Genomic DNA, 23089 nt, shown 5'->3' on the forward strand with positions numbered 1-23089 from the left:
GGGAAGATACCTAGAAGATGAACAGCTGGGTCAATGGAATTTCTATTTTTAGTTTTTTGAGAAATCTTCACACTGATTTACCCAGTGGTTGTACCATTTTACCCTCCCACCAACAATTTAGAAAGGTTTGTCATTTATTATAGCCATGCCAGCATTTGTTATCATTTGGTTTCTTGATGATTGCCATTCTTTCTCATTTTTTGAGACTGGAATTATCCTGATCTCATTATCCTAATACTAAAAGCATAAAAAAAACATACAAGGAAAAAGCAATATTCATCATGAACATAAATGCAAACATTCTACACAAATTTTTAGCAAATCAAATCCAACAGTTATAAAAAAAGATAATACATCATGACCTAGACTTATCCAAAATTTTATGGTTGGTTTAATATTTAAAATCAAATGGAGTAATTCACTTTATTAACACTACATTGTCAGACTATACTAAACAAATGAAAAAAAGAAAAACCAGATAATCATCTCACAGATGTAGAGAAAGCCTTTCACCAAGTCTAATTTCCATTTCTGCAAACGGGAAACAAAAGGGGGCTTGTTCAACTTAATGAAAGGTATCTATTAAAAAAAAACTTACAGGGGCTGGGGATTTAGTTCAGTGGTTTCACCGCCTGCTGTGCAAGTGCAAGGACCTGAGTTCGATCCCCGGTACCAAAAAAAAAAAAACAACAAAAAAAAAACCTTACAGCTAGCATCATACAGTGGTGAAAAACTAAAGTGTGGCCCCTAAGATCAGGAATGAGATGTGGATGTTTGCTATCACTGTTTCTATTAGAGATCATACTGAGGTTCTAGCTAACACATTCAGTCAGAAAAAGGAAATAGAAGGCATCAAATAAGAGAGAGAGAGAGAGACTTTGAATGGATGGTGTGATGGTCTTTATAGAAAATCTGATGAAGTCCATAGATTTCAAGAAAGCTACAAAAAATGAGAACTAATAAGTGAGTTTAGCAATGTTGCACAATCAAGATAAACTAAAATCTATTACATTTTTATGCTAACAATGAGCTATCAGATATTGAAATTTTAAAAATACAATTTATAATAATATCAGACAAAGTAAAATAAAAGACCTGTACATGGAAAACCACTATAGACTTCTGAGAGAAATTAAAGACCTACATAAGTGAAGAGATATATACTGTTCCTGGGTCAAGACTCAACATTGTTATGATGTCAGTTTTCTCCCAAACTGATCTATTATTCAGTGCAATATCAATCAAAATCCTAGGCAACATTTTTTTGGAAATTAAATAGTTTATTCTAAAATTTATATGGAGATGTAGTGAGCCTACAATAATTAAAACAATTTTAAAAGAGAAGGAAAAAGTTAAGGATAGCACCATATGATTTCAAGACTTTTCATGAAAGTACGGGGTGCAAGACAGTGTCACTTTGGCATAAAGATAGACCAACGGATAAACATAAATGATTATAGAGTCAGAAATAGACCCACACATTTATAAGCAACTGATTTTTGACAAGGGTACAAAAGCAATTTAGTGGAGAAAGGCATGATCCTGGAACAGCTGGATATCTATATTTTTAAAAAAATTAATTTCAATCTATAGCTTTTCCCAGTCAAACACTACTTTAAATAGATACCCTAGATTTAATGTAAACTAAAATTATAAAGCTATTAGAAAAAATATACAAGAAATCTTTGCTACTTTGTGTCATACAACAATGTCTTACATATAACACCAAAAGCACCAGGCATGCATAACAGGACAAAAATCAACAGGTAAAAGACCTCATCAAAATTAAAAACTCTGGCTGAATAAATGATGCTGTTAAGAGAATGCAAAGACAAGTAACAAGGTGGGAGAGAATATTTGCGATGCATATATTTGACACAGGACTGATTGTTAGAATACCTGAACACCTTGCTGGCTTTCTGGCTCTACAAACTGTCACTTGCTTCTGGTTCCTGGACACTATGTTTATCTGCCTTTCAGTGGTCACATGTGACAGGATCCTCTGGTGTCAGTACGCTTCCCCATTTGCTGCCCTGCTTTCTGGTTCTGTTGGAGTGACCTTCCTGTTCAAATCCTAGATGTTGCCTTGCCCAGTGTTCAGACTGGCCTGGGTCTGTTGATGTCTATCCTAGTAGGTGACCTCAACAATTTCTAGAGGAACATTTAATAAGAGAATCCAGCCTAAATAGATACAGTGATTTTGTTGAGGAATTATTTTCATCCACCACAATAGCACTTTATTCTTTACCTGTTTTGTGCTCTGTTTCCAAAACCAACAAAATTGAGATGCTCAGCCTCAAGTAAATGACACTTTCTCTGATCTTCTTACTCTTGGTAAACCTGATATCCTCCCCTGTTTGTACCCACAGAAATCTATACACTCAATATTAGATTTCTATCATTGTAGCTATCATATCTTCATTAGTCTTACATTTTTCTATATCAAAAAACCCCTTTTAGACAATAGGAGCTGAGACTGTGTATGATTTTGGGGCACATAAAATAGATCTTACATGACTTCTTGAGTGGAGAGAGCATGTGACAGTGCTTCACACCTTCAGAGTACTAAATATCATACTTCTGTCAAGGGCATGTTTGTAGTTTGTAGCAAGTGCGCTAAAATAGAACCTGGCTTTGTCTAAAGGTGGTAACTTTAAAGTGAAATAATGGCAAAAAATAAGGCTTCTGCAGGAGGAAAGTTAATGCTAAGGAATTTTGGAAATGCTGCTTTTATGTGTTAAATCTGTTCCCATAAGGACTCTACAGAAAAAATGCCACATCAGTGAAAATTAGGTGATGCTTCCCTGGACAAGCTATGTGTAAAAGTGAGTGTTGGGACCTGATTTCTTCATCTCTATAACTGGGAGTTGAATTAAACTCAAGGACATGTCTATGGCTAATCACCTCTTTGTGCATAAGCTTGTGTAGTGCAGGAGTGGAAACAAATGCCTATTGTAAGAAAATACTTACAAACCATGGGAGTAAAATGACAATCTATTTTCTTCTTTCTTTGGGATATAAAACCTTCTCAAAGAGATTTTCTCTTCTTTGTAATTCCTGAGAGCAATGATAGCAGATGTACCAACAATTTTTACATATGCGAGAAGCAACAACTTATACACTGAAGTATACTGCTTAGAAAACAATCAAATTTTAAAGCTGAAATTATGAGGACAAATTCAACATGAGTGAAAAATAGTATTTTTTGTTGTTTAAACATTCTAATAATTTTTCTCTGTGCTTTTTGTCACTAGTCAAGAGACTGCTTTGATCGTTTTTAAACTCTTTATCACAGAAATTTTGCAACATGCAAAAGTGGAAGAAAAAGTATGATGAACACCCAGAAGGCACTGCCCGGCCTTCACTGTTTTAGTCTTGGCAGCTTTGTTTAAGTGTCCTCCTTCTCCGTTCCCACTTCTGCATTGCACAATCTCCCTATAAATGTGTCATATGTGCACACAGCGCATAAAGACTTCAAAAACCACAGCACCATTATCGTACCCAAGGGAAATGGAACCATTGCTCACTCGCATGCCAGGACTTTGTTCAAATTTCCACAATTGTCTCAAAAATATTTTTAATACTTGTTTTATTCAAAACAGGACTGAAACAAGGTCTACAAATTACTTTTGGCCGATAAGTTCTCAAATTTCCTCTCCCCAAAAAGTGGCTCATTAGCTTATAAAAATGTATCTCTTCTGCACTGAGCTGATTGTCTCCTCCCTGTGCTGAGCTCCTCCCTTTCCCACCCCATCCCATTCATTTCTTGCATAAAACAGATCATTTTGCCCATGGAATTTACTATATTTTCAATTTGACAATACATCCTTGCACTGATGTTTTCTGGCCTCTTATGTTCTATCAGTTGACAAGGGTCACTTTTAGAATCCGGTGACCAAAGTGAATTTTTCTCCGTAGAAAATAATATACATAGATAAATGTATAAATGTGTACATACTTGGAGTATGGTGTATAATGCTAGAGGCTTCATCTCTGATGCCTTGATAAAGGCTTGTGGGGCCACTGCTTCCTTTCCCACACATCAGGAGGCTGGGAATTCCCTTGTCTCCTTGTCAGACTGGGGGCATTAACTTTACCCCTTCATTGTAAAGTTCCCTATCAGCTTTTCACCTAACTAATCAGTCCTGTGCTTTCAGCAAAGTTGAAAAGGAAAATTTTCTCATTCCATTAATAATTTTTCCCTCATTAACTGTTAACTGTGTACTAGAAATACAGTCTATGCTAGGGAAGCAGGTCCTTATTTGGAATATTTTTGAATATTTATAGTAATAGAAATTGATAAACAATGACTAATGAAAAGCAATGGGAGTTAGAAACTTGTGGTAGTGTTTTCCTAGCCAGTGCAAGTAACTGAAACCACAAAAGCAAATGAACCAGATTTGAAACCTTTCTGATGAACGGCCTAACTTTTTCCTCTGAGTAAGAAACATTCAAGAGGCTGATTTTTATGTTTATATCCCCACTTTTCCATTTTAAAATAAATTTCCATGCTGTCTTTCTTACAGAGAACATTCCAACAAACAGCGTGTGGGTCTCAGCAAAGAAAATTTACTACTCAGAGGATGCACTATTAGAAATACAGAGTCTGTCGTGGGGATTGTGGTTTATGCAGGTTGGTTATACACCTAATTTGCATCACTGTTTCCTCCATGCTTTTCTGTAAGTTACAATTTTTTAACTCATTCAAAATGCAATCTACAGAAGCAGAAAGTAAATTTTGTCTTGATAGACTGAATCAGTGATCTCTCTTTTTTTAATGAGTCACAAAACCAGACAAATATATAACTTACAAATATATAACTGTCTTAGCCAATTGTTGGCCAGAGTAATTTTTCAATATGATATTGACTACTGAATTTTAATTTATACATTTTCTGATACACTCTGTTTCCTGTGAAGGACATGAAACCAAAGCAATGCTGAACAATCCGGGGCCACGCTATAAACGTAGCAAATTAGAAAGAAGAGCAAATACAGATGTCCTCTGGTGTGTCCTGCTTCTGGTTATAATGTGTTTAACTGGTGCACTGGGTAGGTAAAGTAAAATATTAATTTTTAAGTTAATATTAAATTTATTATTTTAATTAATAAAGTAAAATGTTAATTTTTTCAAAACAATATTTGAGAATGTTCGACTTCAATAAGGGATACTTCAATTGTTGGTATTTTTTTCCTTATGCCCTTATCTATCATACTCAGACCTGAAAAACATTATTTTTGACTATATCCATTTATACTTTGCCACAGGACGTAGGATGAGATTTAGAGAAAGAGAGAAAGGAACAGGAGATTGTGTAGCTTTTTGAAGTTGAATGTGTTTCCAAAAACAAACAATTGATATTCATCCAAAATAAATACTCTCATCACTCCTTCTTGAGTAACAAGTTTTACATTTACATAACATATATATAACATTCTTTTCATCTCTATGTATTTTTTGAAAGGTCATGGAATCTGGTTGAGCAGGTATGAAAATGTGCTCTTTTTTAACATCCCTGAGCCTGATGGACATATCATATCACCGACATTGGCAGGATTCTATATGTTTTGGACCATGATCATTTTGTTACAGGTAATTTCCATCCAGCTTATAGAATTTTAAGATCTCTCATGTTATCCAGCTATTCACTTTCTTTAACTTACTTTAATATTTTTAAAATTTTTTGACTCCTCAGGTCTTGATTCCCATTTCTCTTTATGTTTCCATTGAAATTGTGAAGCTTGGGCAAATATATTTCATTCAAAGTGATGTGGATTTCTACAGTGAGAAAATGGATTCTACTGTACAGTGCCGAGCCCTGAACATTGCAGAGGATCTTGGACAGATTCAGTACCTCTTTTCTGATAAGACAGGAACCCTCACTGAGAATAAGATGGTTTTCCGAAGGTGCAGTGTGGCAGGATTTGATTATTGCCATGAAGAAAATGGTGAGTGTTGGGTTTGTACAAAAATCACTATCATTTATCCTTTTTGTTAACTACTTAAATGCTCGATAATTTTAGCATAGAGGTGCTGTATTTAAACTTTGACTACTGAATTTATCCAAATAGGCTTTATGTTACATTCTTGTTCCTTTAAAAATCAGTAAGTACTAAGTGATATACTACTAAATGATACAATGATCTAAACAGTAAATGATAAACAAATACTAAGTGATTCAGTGAAATAGATAAACTTTTGATTATCACTTTGTCATTTAGAATTTGTATCATTTGCTATCATTAAGTATTTCTCTCATATTGTATACTACTCCTATCATACAATTTAATGTTTGTATCATCTTGCAAATTTATAGTATTTGAAGCATTTCATATTGTATCATTCAATATTTGTACCATTGTATCATTTGGTATTTGTTTTTCATTAATATCGCCTGCTTAATAAATATATGTTTGACAGTATAAAAAAAGTTAGTAGGTAAAAGTCACATCAAGGAGTCTGCTGCTATGATTTCTTTGAAAGAAGAGTGAGTTTTTGGGGGGTTTTTTTTGGTACCAGGGATCAAACTCAGGCCCTTGGGCTTGTGAGGCAGGCAGTGGAACCACTGAACTAAATCCCTGGCCCTAAAGAAGAGTGATTTTAATTTGCATTTCTCTTGTGGCCAGTGTTGATGAGCATTATTTCATGTATCTATTGGCCATTTATACTTCTTCTACAAAGTGTGTATTCATTTTGTTTGCTCATTTTTTGATTGGACCTTTTATTTTGGGGAGTCTAGTTTTTGAGTCCTTTAGAGCAAAATAGAAGAGAGATAAATATGAAGTAGACAGAAGTTCAAATTCTTCCCCAAATTATATATTCTGTTGTTTAAAAATATTTCAGTGTATATGCTAATTTGTTTCATTTATACTGAAAGTTTATCTTAGTTTGTTGAAAAGAAATTTTGTGTTATCTGACTTTTTCTTCTTTATAAGATTTTTTTTGGGGGGGGTTGTGTTGTTCTCAGTAACTACTTTGAAGATAATAATACACAATGTAATAACTATTGTTGTTCTCTTATTATTTGGCTATAAAATGTTTTAATTTTTCACAAGATAATAAAAAAGAAGAGTAAATTACCAGTGGAGGAAGGAGGTTTGGATTAAAATGATAATGATACTGCACTACAGGTACTTCTTTGGCTCTAATGTAACTATGGGCCATCTCTGAAAGATATTTTGAAAACAATTCTAAAGGAACTCTAAATTCCTTTAAGCCCTGTCATTTGGCCCCTAGATAGCCACTGATGTTTGGTTAAGAACTGAACTTCTAATTCTAAGGAAGTGAAGTTTCAAATTCCAAGTTTTTTTTTAAGAATTGAACTTTGTCAATTTTGTTCTTTTTTTCCAATTTTGTTCTTTATAAAAGTAGCATGTGCTCCGGATAGCAAATTATCAAATCCATTTAAAAACCCTACTCTTGAGAAGTTAATCACTATTAACAGTTGGTGAACATATAACCATCCATTTGTGCATATTTCCCTACATATGTGAATGTTTTAGTATATTTGCACATTACTCTGTTATCAATCAGAATGTATTATAGTAGTGTTTTAAAATTTACTTCTTTTACTAAACAATGTATCATGGATTTTTCTCAATGTCAATTCATAATGATATGAATTGCATAGTCTTCCACTTATAATATTTGATCAAGCTTACTTTGCTATTCTTAGAGGTGGCCACTTCATTTGTTACCAATTGAATATCTCTTACTTGAAATGCTTAGAAGAAAAGATGTTTTGGATTTCATATTTTTGGGGGGCAGCTTGGAATACTTTCATATAAATAATGTTCTATCTTGTATATGAGACCCAAGTCTGTGAACATACACATCTTGCCCAAGTGAGTTTCTCTTCTATGTACCTTCAATGCAGAGACAAAGCCAAGTGACTAGAATTAATTATTCCTGAATGATATAATTGATAAGATACCTGTTTGGGAACCATGGAGGCTTGTGCTACTAGAAGGTGCTAACTTTGCCTATGAACACTTCTCTACCATAGACACGTTCAGAGCTTGTGGTCTCTTTTATGTAGTGGTTTTAAGACAAGTGTGCATGCACACACACACACACACCTGCACAAAAAAAGGAAATGGGGGTAATAGTAAAAGCCAGTTCATTCCAGAACTTAATTCTGAGACCTATTATTTTCATTAAATGAAAACTATATAGCAGTGTATCTGTGTTTTATTGACTAGTGCCTCAGGACTTTCTAGCAAAAGTATTGCTTATGAGCTCATTCTGTAAAGACTATTGCTGCTTGGAAATAACCCTTTACACAGATGAAACTGAACTAAACACATCTGATAGCACCATTATATATTTTAGCAACTTGCAAGTGTGGTCCATGTACTAACAGCATCAGCAACACCTGGGAGTGTATTAGAAATACAGTAATTCAGGTTCCCTTTGGAGCTTCAATTAAAATCTGCATTTTAATAATACCCAAGGTGATTAATTTACATATTAAAAATAAAAATTCTTTTAAAAACTGCTGAAGAAAATACCACTTAGAAAATAAATTTTTCTTTGTAGGATAGTTGTAGATTTACAGAAAAATACAGAGAAATACAGAGATCTAGTACACCCTCATACTATCTCCCCTGTTGTTAAAACTAATCATGTGATACATTTATCCTAAGTAATAAGTGAATATTGATGCATCATTTTTAGTTGAAAAATCCATTCTTTATCAGCATTTCTTTAGTTTTGCCTAATGTCTTTTTATATTCCAGTATGACATCTAACAGTCATTATTTAGGCTCCTCTGGACTTGACAGTTCCTTAGACTTTTTTCTTTTGGATGCACTTAACAGCATTGAGGGACACTATTGTGGAATTTTGTAGAATGTTCCTTCATTTTGTCTTTCTAGAAAATGCCTTCATGGTGGGAAATTTGTGAATCTATTGTACATGGGAACCTATTGTACTTCTCAAGAACAAGGATTTTGAAATCAGGCCTCCTAATACTGAATCTTATTTCTACAGCTTACAAATGTGACCATGGACAAGTTATCTAATTTCTTAGAACCTCAGCTTTTAAAAGGCTTTGATAATGTGATCTACTTCTTTGGTTAAGAGACAAGATCATTCATGTGAAGGCACTCAAAACATGGCATAGTGTAAGTCACCCATGAGTAGTAGCTGCTGTTACTGTTATTCTTCTAACTACTGTTATTAAAATGAGAAATAGGTCAGTTTCTGAAGGAGCTCAAAGTTGAATGTTGAAGGCAGATTAAAGTCAGTATTCTTAGTCCATGTTGTTTTGGTTTTCAAACAATTTTGGATATGGATTAAGGTTTGTGTCTTTAGGGTAGGAAGCCAGACATTCTTGGAATATTGGAAATGTATGGAGAATTAATTTAGAACAAGAGGTTTGGATGTCAATGATACATGAATGATACAGTCGGAGGAAGCTTTGCTGAGTGTACTGTTTAGAAACAGGTGAAAGCTAGAATCCTAGAGATGTTTGGGAAATTAGTTCACAGTCAAAGGTTGGATAGAAAATCTGTGGATGATCCAGTTGAAGGAAGCTCATCTGAGTGTGTCATTTTTGGCCCTGTAGAGACCATGCCCAATGGTCTTGTGCCCACGCGTTCCAGATATAACATCAATGCAAGTAATATGCAATAAATAGGTTTTGAAAAGGGGATGGGAAAAGAAGATAGATCTGGGTTTAAGGGAAATAGATAAAGTAGATAATTTGATACAACACTCAAGATCTTCCTACAGACACAGAATAGATTACAAACATTGTATGTTTTCCCAGATGATTCATAAAGTAAGAATTCCTGGCTACTTTGAAGCATTCATGGAACCAATTAGAACCTACTTTAAAAGAAGTATGAAATTTTCATTACTATTTGAAAAATTTTGCTTATTTTTTTTTTGCACTTTATTAAATTCTTTTATTGGTACATTGTAGGTATACAACACAATTACATTTCTCATTGGGAATTGTACCTTCACATAATGCATCTTGGTTCTTATTTTTTCCCCATTCCTAGCCCTCCCTTCACCCCCTCCACCCCTCCCTATTTACAAAGACTTTATTTCCATTTTTTCCATTTCTCATCATTTTTCCTTTCCCTTCTTTCCTTTCCCCTGCCCCTCCTACTACCCCTACCCCTTTGGACCTTTTCTTCCTATTTTGCATTATTGATTATTCATTCTAATCATTGGTACATTATAGATATACAATATAATGATATTCATCATTGGAAATTTGCACCTTTACATAGTCTCTCTTGGTTCTTATTTTTCACCCTTGCCCAGCCCTCCCTTCAACCACTCCATTCCTCCCTATTTACAAAGATTTTGTTCCTATTTTTCCATTTTCTCATATTAATCCCACTCCCTTCTATCCTTTCCCCTAGCCCTCCCACTTCCTTCCACTTTGCCCCTTTTCTTCCTATTTCACATTACCTGTTATACATTTTAGTCCTTATTTACACTTTCAGTTTCTCATACCAGAGAAACTATTTGGTATTTATAAATGTGTGTCCTATTTATTTCACTTAAGAGTATCGCCTCAATGTGCATCCACTTAGCTATAAATTTCTCTAATTTCTCATTTTTGATGGCTGAGTAGTACTCCATTTTATTAAAAAAACCACATTTTCTTTATCCAGTCTCCAGTTGATGGGCATTTGGGCTGTTTCCAAGTTTTAGCTATCACAAACTGTGCTGCTATGAACATGGGTGCACATATATCACTGTGGTATGATTCCTTTAATTCTTTGGGGAAGATCCCCAGCAGTGGAATAACAGGGTCAAATGGGACTTCCAGTCCTAGTTCTTTGAGGTATCTCCATACTGATTTCCACAGTGGTTGCACCAGTCTACACTCCCACCAGCAGTGGAGCAGGGTTCCTCTTTCCCCACAGCCCCACCAGCATTTGTTGTTGCTTGATTTCATGATAGCAGCCATTCTTTCTGGAGTGAAGTGGAATCTCAGCATTGGTTTCATTTGCATCTCTTGAATGACCAGTGATGTTGAACATTTTTTCATGTATTTATTTGCTATTTCTACTTCTTTGTGTGAGAAATGTCTGTTCATTTCAGATGCCCATTTTCGGATTGGGTCTTTAAATTTGGGAGGTCTGATCTTTTGAAGTTCTTTATAGATTCAAGATAGTAGACCTTTGTCTGAGGAAGAGCAGGTGAAGATTTTTTCCCACATTGTGGATTGTCTCTTCACACTGCTGGTGGTTTCTCCTGCTGTGCAGAAGCCTTTTAATAAGAAGAGATCCCACTTGTTGATTGTTTGTGCTAGTTCACAGGTAACTGAGATTTTGTTCATAGAATCTTTTCCTACACTGATGTCTTCAAGAGTTCTACCTAACCTCTGTTCCAACTGGTTCAGCATTTCTCTTTTAATATTTAGATCTTTAATCCATTTTGATTTTAGTTTAGTGCATGGTGAGAGATACAGGTCTAGTTTTAATCTTTGGCAAGTTGAAGCCCAATTTTTCCAGCACCATTTATTAAAGAGGCTATCTTTCCTCCAGTGAGGGTGTTTGGCCCCTTTATCAAAGATGAGATGGCTGAGTGTGTCTGGCCTTGTTTCTGCATCTTCTAATCTGTTCCACTGGTCCTCAGTTCTGTTTCTTTTCCAGTACCATGCTGTTTTTATCACAGTAGCTTTGTAGTAGAGTTGCAGGTTGGGGGTTGTGATACCCCCTGCCATGTCTCTGGTACCTAGAATTGCTTTTGTTATTCTAGGTCTCTTCTTGTTCAAAATGAATTTTTGGATTGTTTTCTCAAGGTCCATGAAGTATGCTGCTGGGATATCAATTGGAACTGCATTAGATCTATATAGCAGTTTTGGAAGTATGGCCATTTTCACTCTATTAATCCTTCCTACCCAGGACCAGGGGATGTCTGTCCATTTTCTGATATCATCTTCAATCTCTCTTTTCAGAGTGCCATAGTTTTCCGAGAAGAGGTCTTTGATTTCTTTTGTTAGGATGATTCCTAGGTATTTCAGTTTTTTGGATGCTATTGTGAAAGGAATTATTTGCCCGATTTCTTGCTCAGTGAGTCTGTCATTTGTGTAGAGGAAAGCTATTGATTTTTGTGTGCTGACTTTGTAGCCGGCTACTTGACTGAATTCGGTTATTAAGTCTAGAAGACTTTTGGTGGAGTTCTTGGGGTCTTCTATATAGAGTATCATGTCATCTGCAAATAATGACAATTTGACTTCTTCATTTCCTATCTTTATTCCTTTTATTTCTTTCTCTTGTCTAATTGCAGTGGCTAATGTTTCCAGAACTATATTGAACAAGAGTGGTGATAGTGGACATCCTTGTCTTGTTCATGACTTCAGTGTGAAGGATTTCAGTTTTTGACCATTTAGTATGATATTGGCTGTTGGTTTTTCATAGATGGCCTTTATCAGTTTGAGGTAGAGACCATCTATTCCAATTTTTTGTAGGGTTTTTATCATAAATGCATGTTGGATTTTGTCAAATGCTTTTTCTGAGTCTATGGAGATAATCATATGATTTTTGTCCTTGGCTCTATTAATATAGTGTATTACCTTGATTGATTTGCATATATTGAACCATCCCTGCATCCCTGGGATGAATCCCACTTGATCAGGGTGGATGATCTTCTTGATGATCTTCTGCTTTCTGTTTGCCATTATCTTATTAAGGATTTTTGCATCTATGTTCATTAGTGAGATTGACCTATAGTTCTCCCTTTCAGTTGGATCTTTCTCTGCTTTGGGGATCAAGGTGATGCTTGCTTCCAGGAATGAATTTGGGAGTATTACTTCCCTTTCAATTTCATTGAAGAGTTTAAACAGTAGTGGCAGCAGTTCCTCTCTAAATGTCTTGTAGAATTCAGCAGTGAAGCTATCAGGGCCCGGGCTTTTCTTAGTTGATAAGTTTTTAATTACATTTTCCATTTCATTGGTTGATATTGGGTTGTTCAGAATTTTCAAGTCTTCTTCATTCAACTTTGGAAATTCATATGTATCTAGGAATCTGTCCATTTCTTCTGTGTTATTCATCTTATTGGCGTATAGGTTCTGGAATTAGGTATTGATGGTCCTCTGGATTTCTGCTGGGTCTGTTGTGATTTCACCCTTCTCATTCCTACTTGCATGGATTTGGGCCTTTTCTTTCCTTTTTCTGACAAGGTTGGCTAAGGGTTTGTCAATTTTGTTGATTCTTTCAGAGAACCAACTCTTGGCTTCATTGATTTTTTGTATCATTCTCTTAGTCTCCATTGCATTGATTTCTCCTCTGATCTTTATAATTTCCTCCCTTGTATGAGCTCTGGGGTTGTCTTGCTCTTGTTTTTCTAGAAACTTGAGGTTCAGCATCAGATTGTTTAATTGGGCTCCTTTTGTTTTCCTAATATGCATATTCACTGCTTTGAATTTCCCTCGTAAGACTGCTTTCATTGTGTCCTATAGATTCCGATATGTTGTATTGTCAATGTCATTTAATTGAAGGAACTGTCTGATTTCTTCTTTAATTTCCTCTGTGGCCTATTGGTTATTCAGAAGTGTGTTGTTCAATTTCCACATGTTTATGAAATTTTTTGAGTTTCTTTTGCTGTGGATCTCCAATTTCATCGCACTATGGTCTGATAATATACAGGGGAAAACTTCAATTCCTTTGCACTTACTTAAACATGTTCTCTGTGTGAGTATGTGGTCTATTTTGGAGAATCACCCACGTGCAGCTGAGAAGAATGTGTATTCTGATTTTGTGGGGTGGAAGACTGTAAACATCTGTTAAGTGCATTTATTCAAGAGTTTGATTGAGTTCTAGTATTTCATTACTTATTTTTAGTCTAGTTGATCTATCTATTTGTGACAGTGGGGTGTTGAGGTCCCCCACTACAATTGTATTAGTACATATATGACTTTTCATGTCTGTTAGTATTTGTTTTATATAGTTGGGCTCACTAGTGTTTGGTGCATAGATATTTATGAATGTCATCTCTTCCTCTTGGATTCTTCCCTTTACAAGGAAGTAGTGTCCTTCTTCATCTCTCTTAATCAGTGTTGGTTTGAAATCTACTTGATCTGCAATGAGGATAGCTACTGCTGCTTTTTTGGGGGGTTCCTGTCACATGGAGTATTGTTTTCCACCCTTTAACTTTCAGTCTGTGAGTTTCCTTTTGAATTAAGTGTGTTTCTTGTATGCAGCATATTGTTGGATTTTGCTTCTTGACCCATTCTGCTAGTCTATTTCTTTTGATTGGTGAATTGAGACCATTAATGTTGATGGTTATAACTGAAACGTATTCACTTGTCATTGCTATGACTTTTTCTTTTTGTTTGATTCTCCCCCTTTACATTTAATTTCTTGTCATGCCAGATGGGTTCATTCTGCTTTGCTTCCTGGGGTTGTGATCCTCATTGTCGGTTCCTAGGATATTGTGTAAAATTCTTCGAAGTGCTGGTTTGGTATTCACGAAGTTCCTAAGGTGCTCTTTGTCATGAAAGTAACTTATTTCTCCATCCATTTTGAAAGATAGTTTTGGAGGGTACATCCATCTGGGCTGGAGGCTGTTTTCTTGTAGGGCTTGGAATGTGTCATTCCAAGCTCTTCTTGCCTTGATGGTTTGCGTTGAGAAGTCTGCTGTGAATCTGATGGGCTTTCCTTTGTATGTGATTTGTTTCTTTTCTCTCACTGCTTGTAGACGTTTTTCTTCTGTTGAGTTTCTGGAATCTTAACAATTATATGCCTATGTGTAAATTTTTTTTGATCAAGGCTATTTGGAGTCCTATATGCCTCACTTATCTGTATGTCAAGCTCTTTTCCCCTGCTTGGGAAGTTTTCTGCCATTATTTCTGTGAAGAGATTTTTTTATGTCATTTGCACTCTCTCCTGTTTCTTCATTGACTCCAATCAGTCTTATGTTATTCTTCTTTGCATCATCCAGCAGCTGCTGGATTGATTTCTCATGTTCCCTTATAATTTTGAAGTAATTTTTCTTTTCCTGGTCACTAATTGCAATCTTATCTTCTATATCTGAAATTCTGTCCTCACATTGGCTCATTCTGCTGTGTAGACTTTCAATGGAGTTTTTCATATCCTGGAAATCTATTTGCATCTGTTTTATGGATTCCATTTGTTTCCTATGTTGGGATTCCATCATGTTCCTAAACTCCTCTCTACATTTATTAATCATGTCTTCCACTAGGGGCACAATTTCTCCTGTTATCTGGGAAATTATTTCTGATTTCATTTTTTCCAGATCCCCTTTTGTTGCCAGTTCAGTGGGTCCAGGTGGTTGAGTATCAGAGTGTTCCATCTCATTTCCCTTTGTGGTTGCTGTAGGTGATCTGGAAGTCTGGTTTTGAGACTTATTTATGTGTTTTCTCATTTCAACTGGGCGGGGGGGGTCTGTTGCCGCCTGCACGGATTACCTCCTCTGAGCTGGGAGAGGTGGGACAGGAGCCGGGAGCAGTGGTAGGGATGGTGGCCCAAAAGCCCTTTCCTGTGGGCTAGGAGCAGTGGGAGGGATGGTGGCCGGGAACCCCCTTCCTCTGGTCCAGGAGCAGTAGGATGGCAGCTCAGAAGCCCCTACCTCTGGGCCGGGAGCAGCGGGACTCAGTACCGTGGTCTGGTGGTCTGGTGTCCTCTACGTCTGTGTAGTGTGGAACCAGGTGGCTGTACAGAGGAGCGACGGGATGGGGGGGGGGTCCAGTGAATTGTTGCCGGGGCGTGGAAAATTTTGCTTATTGATATGATAATGAGCTTTTGTTTCTCATACCAAACTTTCATTGATCCCAGAAATATACACTGGTATATCTGTTTTTTTTGTTTTTTTTGTTTTTTTCGTACCAGGAATTGAACTCGGGTCCTTGCGCTTGCAAGGCAAGTGATGGAACCATTGAGCTAAATCCCCGGCCCAGTATATTTGTTTTTTGAACCACATTGTAACTGTCCTGGTCTGTGTACTTCTTACAGCTTTCTGCAAAATGATTACAAGTTGAATCAGTCTCTGTATTCTGGATTCTACTCCTATAATTCTGCTTATTGGGCAGTTTGTCCTACAGTAATAACTGAGCTACCTGGCTCAAGTTGCATGATGACCGATTTCCTTAATGATGGCTAAGACAAAACACATGACCATGAAGTACACCTTTCATTTATGTGGCCTTTGAAGAATTCTATTTATTTTTTAAAATGGGATCACATAATCAGTAAATTTCTTAGGCTGCTCAAGGATTTCTCTATCTTAGAATTGTTGAAATTTGGGGCTAAAATACTCTTTCTTATGGAGACTGTCTTGTGCATTGTGAGATAATCCATGGCCCTTTCCCAGTGAATAGCCAGTAGCACCCCTTCCAGAGTTATAACAACCAAATGTTCCCCAGCATGCAAATTTGCCCCTTGTTAAGGAACACTGAGAAAACCTATTATACATAAGCCAATGCAAGCGAGCTATGAGTAGTGAATATATGTATTGTCTCTGGAATCAAGAAGACCTAAATTCAAATCCTGACTTTACCTCCAATCAGCCGTTTAATTATAGTTGAAGTACTTTATCTCTCTGGGCCTTAATTTCCTTAGCTACAGAGAGTACAGTGATAGCTCCACTTGATGACATTGTTTTGCATATGAAAAGAAAATACACACACATGACCTAAAGAGTTGCTCGTTAAGAGAAAAATCTTGATAAATGTTACATTGCTACCCCACAACTTTCCTTTTATGGTAGAGATATTTAATTTACTTATCTATTCATTCTTTTAATAAATGTATTTTAAGCTATAAAACACAGACTCATTGAAACAAGACAGGGGAGTTTGATTTCCCAAATGATTTTCCTATGTAAAATTTAGGGAAGTTAGCCATGTGTTACTATTGGTCATTAATACATGCCTATCCTTAGAAACAGTATAGCATTAGGTCTCAGAGGACTGACTGGTTTTAAGATTAATCTGTGACACTTTTGTGAGATGGGGCAAATTACTTAAGTTTCTTTATTTCTAAAATAGAGATATTCATACCAATGAATTCAGAGGACTGTTAGTGCTTGCAAAACAAACACCTGGTATATAGTAACAGTCAGCTCATGAAAGCTTTGAATGAATATCCAATGAGTGAGAATATCCAATGTGTGAGAGCTGATATATCTACATGTGTGAGAGCTGATATATTTACAGAGGTCTTCATCAAGGGGCGGGAGTTTGAGTCAAGCCTTTGAAGATGTTGAAGATTTGGGTAAATAGAAAAGACAGGAATGGGTATTCTTAGCAAGGTCATCAATTGGAATGAAAAAGGTCAAATTCTTTGCAACACAATTAGTGTATCTGTTTTTGAAGCTGAGAGAACATACTGGGAAACATTCTGTATTATTTAGGCAGAAAATATAATGAGACTTGCAAAATTTGAGAGGATCTGAAAACCATTCAATCTTAATTGTTCATTCTGAAATATTTGATTATGAAAACAGAGGCCCAAAAAGACAGAATGTTTTACTGAAAGTCACTTTATGTTTAAGAGTTGGTACTAGAATTTGGGGTCACTATTTTACCTCTTAGCTTCCCTAAGACAAAATCATTATAATATTACAATATGAAAACAATCTTCATTTTATAAGACAACTTGCCCTAAACTGTGCTTTGTAAATAGAGACAACTAGCAAGCACACATTCATTGATCATCTGCCCTATTCCTGACACTGGTTATAATGATAAACAAGACAGATCAGGCTCCTACTCTCACAGGGATTCTACTGGAGAAAACAGTCACAAGTACATCAATTTCTAAATCAAGATAAACATTATACACTGACAAAAACTTTGCAGAGAATTAATATAGGGTGATATGATATCAAAGGATTGGATGGCTACTTTGGATTGGATGGCTAACCAAGGCCTCTGTAAGTAGGATGTGAGAGCTTAGATATGAATGACATCATCTTGAATTTCAGGGACAAAAATCCTTTCAATGAGACAGAGAAAGAGAGAGAAGCTAGTTTGGAAACCCTCAGGCTGTAGTGAACATATAAATTTTTAGTTAGAAAAGGCCAGTGACTTTGGATTTTAGTAGGAATGTAGGAAACTGAAGGCCAAGAAAGTAGAGAAGTCACCAGGGGTCAGATCATTTTGAGTTATGTAAACCAGGCAAAGGAATCCAGTTTTTTGTTTTGTTTTTTGTTTATTTGTTTTGCTTTTACTTTGGTACTGGGGATCAAACTCAGGACCTTGTACTTGCAAGGCAGGGGTAGTGCCACTGAGCTAAATATCCAGCCCCAGATTTTATTTTAAATAAATTCTGAAGCCACTGGAGAATTTTATGCAGGAAGTGATATGATCTGATTTACCTTTTAGGATTTCACTGTTGCTGTAATTTGAGGAATGGATTACAGACCAACAAAGAGTCTAATCATGAGGCTATTGCCCTAGTCCAGTTGAAAGATGATAGTGGGTTGGTACTGAGGACCTTGGCCATGAGTCTCGATCTCCTGCAAGGCAATACAATGCAAGCAAGACAGCACAAAAGAAAGACACAGAAATGAGACTTAAAGAGAAAGCAGGGATCTGAGATGGTCTACATTGCTCTGTGCAACAAAGACAAAAGGCACCAAAGTCCTCCAATATTTATTGATTAAAAACATGGAAAGAAGAAGGTCAGGTATAGTGAGACACCTGACAATAGTGCGTGAGGCATCTGGGAATAGCGTTTATTGCAGACAAGGCTGTAAAAGGGAGGCACTGCTTTCTTGCAGGAGAAAACAAACTGAGACGAGGACTAATTATGGACTAATTATGACCAGGTTATAATTAACTACTAACCCATTAGGTCAATGAGGGAGGCCGTAATTCAGGGGAAAGAATTTAGTTAGGGTACACTGACCTCAGCTGGATCTTTAGCTCAACAGGGCCCTGCCGCTTCAAAGACCAGGACTTAGATCTTCATAGCAGCCATTGGCAGAGGAGCTATGCTTGCCCAGCTCTGCCATCTGACATGTCCATGTGAGTCACATAGGCTTTGGTCAGTCTCCTAATATAACACAGCTGAATTAAGGGGAAGCAAGAAGCTTGTGCCATTATAGCCTGTTAGTAAACTGTACAGAGGTCTCCACTGCAGTAGGGACTGAAGACATGGGAATGGAGAAAACGTCTAGACATTTAGAGCATCTTTTGGATATATATTAGCCAGGTATTGGTGATATTTGATACATGGGGAAGAGAAGAGAAATCAAGGAAAAACCTTAGATTTTTGTTTTCAGTAGCCAGGGAGATAGTTAGGTGCCAATTACAAAGACCAAGAAGAGCTCTCTGCTCACCCCTGTGATTCAGCAGCTCTGTAGGCCGAGGCAAGAGGAACTCTAGTTGGTGTCCAGTCTGGACAATTTATCAAGACCTTATTTCAAGTTGAGTGTGGAGGCACATGCCTGTGATCCCAGCACTTAGGAGGCTGAGGCAGGAGGATCACTGTGAGTTCGAGGCAACCCTGGGCTACATAGTGAGTTGAGGCCAGCCTGAATCACATGATCCAGAGATTTCTGTCATGGTTTGTTAAGGTTCTTCCTGTCAGCCTGGTGTTTGACAAATGTATAGCTTGTTCTTCCAAACACCCAGGAGCAGAGCTTCCCCCAGCACAGAGCAGGTGAACTTTCTGGGCAGCCATACCACCATCCCAAGCACCAAGGAGGTGACCCACATGGGCACCAACAGCACCCCACCCTCCATTGAAATGAGAAGATTCATACACAAATCTCAAAACCAGACTTCCAGATCACCTAAAGCAACCCCAAAGGGAAAGGAGATAGAAGAAATCTGATACTCAACCACCTGGACTCCCTGAACTGGCAATGAAAGAGGATATGGAAAAAATGAAATCAGAAATAATTTCTCACATAACAGTAGAGATTGTGCCCATAGTGCAAGACATGATGAATAAGTCTAGAGAGGACACAGATTTAAAAAAAAGAGAAGCTGAGGAACATGATGGAATCCAAACATAGGAAACAAATGGAATCCATAAAACAGATGCAAACAGATTTCCGGGAGATTAAAAACTCCACTGAAAGGTTACACAGCAGAATGAGCCAATGTGAACATGGAATTTCAGATATAGAAGATAAGATTGCAATTAGTGATCAGTAAAAGAAAAATTGCCTCAAGAATGTAAGGGACCATGAGAAATCAATCCAGCAGCTGCTAGACACTGAAAAGAAGAATAACATAAGACTGATCAGAGTCAATGAAGAGATAGGAGAGAGTGCAGATGACATAAAAAACTGTTCACAGAAGTGATGGCAGAAAACTTTCTAAGCAGGGGAAAAGAACTTGACATAGAGATAAGTGAGGCATACAGGACTCCAAATAGCCTTGATCAAAAAAAAAATCTACACATAGGCATATAACTGTTAAGATTCCAGAAACTGAATAGAAGAACAAAATTCTACAAGCAGTTAGAGAAAAGAAACAAATCACATACAAAGGAAAGCCCATCAGAATCACAGCAGACTTCTCAACACAGACCCTCAAGGCAAGAAGAGCTTGGAGTGACATATTTCAAAGCCTAAAGGAAAACAGCCTCCAACCCAAATTGATGTACCCTACAAAACTATCTTTCAAAATGGATGGAGAAATAAGATACTTTCATGACAAAGAACACCTTAGGAACTTCATGAATACAAAACCAGCAATCCAAAAACTTTTAAACAATATCCTAGGAAAAGACAAGGATCACAACCCCAGGAACCACAGCAGAATGAATCCATTGGGCACAACAAGAAATTAAATGCAAAGGGGGAAAACACAACAACAAAAAAAGAAAAAGTTGTGACTATGATAAGTCAATACATATCAGTTATAACTGTCAATGTTAATGATCTCAATTCACCAATCAACAGAAATAGACTGGCAGAATGGATCAAGAAGCAAGATCTAACAATATGCTGCATAAAAGAAACACACTTAATTAAAAAAAAACTCCTACATTAAAAGTTAAGGGTGGAAAACAACACTCCATGGACAGGAACCCTGCAAAAAAGCAGGAATAGCTATCCTCTTTGCAGATCAAGTGGATTTCAACCCAACACTGAAAGAGACAAAGAAGGACTTTACATCCTTGTAAAGGGAACAATCCAACAGGAAGAGAGGACAATCACAAATATCTATGTACCAAACATTAGTGCACCCAACTATATAAAACAAATACTAATGGACATGAAAAATCATATATGCACTAATACAATAGTAGTGGGGGACCTCAATACCCCATTGTTGCAAATAGATAGATCAACTAGACAAAAAATAAACAACAAAATACTAGAACTCAATTAAACTCTTGAATAAATGAATTTAATCAGATGTTTACAGAGTGTTCTACTCCACAAAATCAGAATACACATTCTTTTCAGCTGCTCACAGGTTGTTCTCCAAAATAGACCACATATTCACACATAGAACATGTTTAAGTAAGTGCAAAGGAATTGAAGTTATCCTTTGTATATTATCAGACCACAGTGTGATGAAATTGGAGATCAAGAGCAAAAGATACCACAAGAATTTCATAAACACATGGAAATTGAACAACACACTTCTGAGTAACCAATGGGTCACAGAGGAAATTAAAGAAGAAATCAGACAGTTCCTACAATTAAATGACAATGACAGTACAACATATCAGAATCTATGGGACACAATGAAAGCAGTCTTACAAGGGAAATTCATAGCAGTGAATAGTCAGGAAAACAGAGCTAGCCCAATTAAACAACCCGAGGCTGAACCTCAAGCTTCTAGAAATAGAAGAGTAGGACAAACCCAAAGCTCATACAAGGGAGGAAATTTTAAAGATAAGAGCAGAAATCAATGCAATGAAGAATAAGAGAATGATACAAAAAAATCAATGAAGCCAAGAGTTAGATCTTTGAAAGAATTAAAAAATTGACAAACCTCTAGCCAACCTTTTCAGAAAAAGGAGAGAAAAGGCCCATATCCATGCAATTAGGAATGAAAAGGATGAAATTAAAACAGACCCAGAAGAAATCCAGAGGCTCATCAATACCTACTTCGAGAACCTATACACCAATAAGATTGAAAACACAGAAGAAATGGACAGATTCCAGATATGTTTGAATTACCAATGCTGAATGAAGAAGACCTAAAAATTCTAAACAACCCAATATCAATCAATGAAATTGAAAACATAATTAAAAACTTACGAATCAAGAAAAGCCCAGGTCCTGATGGCTTCACTGCTGAATTCTACAAAACATTTAAAGAGGAACTATTGCCACTACTGTTTAAAATCTTCCACGAAATTGAAGGGGAAGCAATACTCCCATATTAATTCCTGGAAGCAAGCATCACCTTGATCCCCAAAGGAGAGAAAGACCCAACCGAAAAAGATAGCTATAGGCCAATCTCACTAACGAACATAGATACAAAAATCATTAATAAGATACTGGCAAATAGAATGCAGAAGATGATAAAGAAGACCATGCACCCTGACAAGTGGGATTCATCCCAGGGATGCAAGGATGGTTCAACATATGCAAATCAATCAATGTAATGCACTATTTCAATAGCGCCAAGGACAAAAACCATATGATCATCTTAATAGATGCAGAAAAAGCATTTGACAAAATCCAACATGCATTTATCATAAAAACCCCACAAAACATCAGAATAGACGGTCTTTACCTCAATCTGATAAAAGAAATCTATGAAAACCCAACAGCCAATATCATACTAAATGGTCAAAAACTGAAATCCTTTACACTAAAATCAGGAGCAAGACAAAGATGTCCACTATCACCACTCCTGTTCAATATAGTTTTGGAAACATTAGCCACAGCAATTAGACAAGAGAAAGAAATAAAAGGAATAAAGATAGAAAATGAAGAAGTCAAGCTGTCATTATGTCCAGATGACATGATACTCTATATGGAAGACCCCAGGAACTCCACCAAAAGTCTTCTAGACTTAATAATCAAATTCAGTAGAGTAGCTGGATACAAGTCAACACACAAGAATAAATAGCTTTCCTCTACACAAATGACAGACTCACTGAGAGAGAAATAGGGCAAACAATTCCTATCACAATAGCATCGATAAAACTGAAATAACTAGGAATCAACCTAACAAAA

The 23089-nt window shown here is 36.5% G+C and overlaps 1 protein-coding gene across 5 annotated transcripts in view; it reads left to right on the top strand.

Moving 5' to 3' along the window:
* Atp10d (ATPase phospholipid transporting 10D (putative)) overlaps positions 1–23089 on the top strand; it is a 117545-nt gene that overhangs the window by 43159 nt on the left and 51297 nt on the right. For all 5 annotated transcript variants that reach the window (XM_004849763.4, XM_087187860.1, XM_004849765.4 and 2 more), the window contains exons 6-9: positions 4527–4633; positions 4921–5052; positions 5466–5593; positions 5697–5949. In XM_004849763.4, coding sequence (XP_004849820.2) covers positions 4527–4633; positions 4921–5052; positions 5466–5593; positions 5697–5949 — 620 coding nt within the window. The remainder of the gene's footprint in view (positions 1–4526; positions 4634–4920; positions 5053–5465; positions 5594–5696; positions 5950–23089) is intronic.

This window comes from Heterocephalus glaber, unplaced genomic scaffold (assembly GCF_053883595.1).
Source record: "Heterocephalus glaber isolate CG9 unplaced genomic scaffold, H.glaber_assembly_v1.0 deba00001509, whole genome shotgun sequence".
Classification (NCBI taxonomy): Eukaryota; Metazoa; Chordata; class Mammalia; order Rodentia; family Bathyergidae; genus Heterocephalus; species Heterocephalus glaber.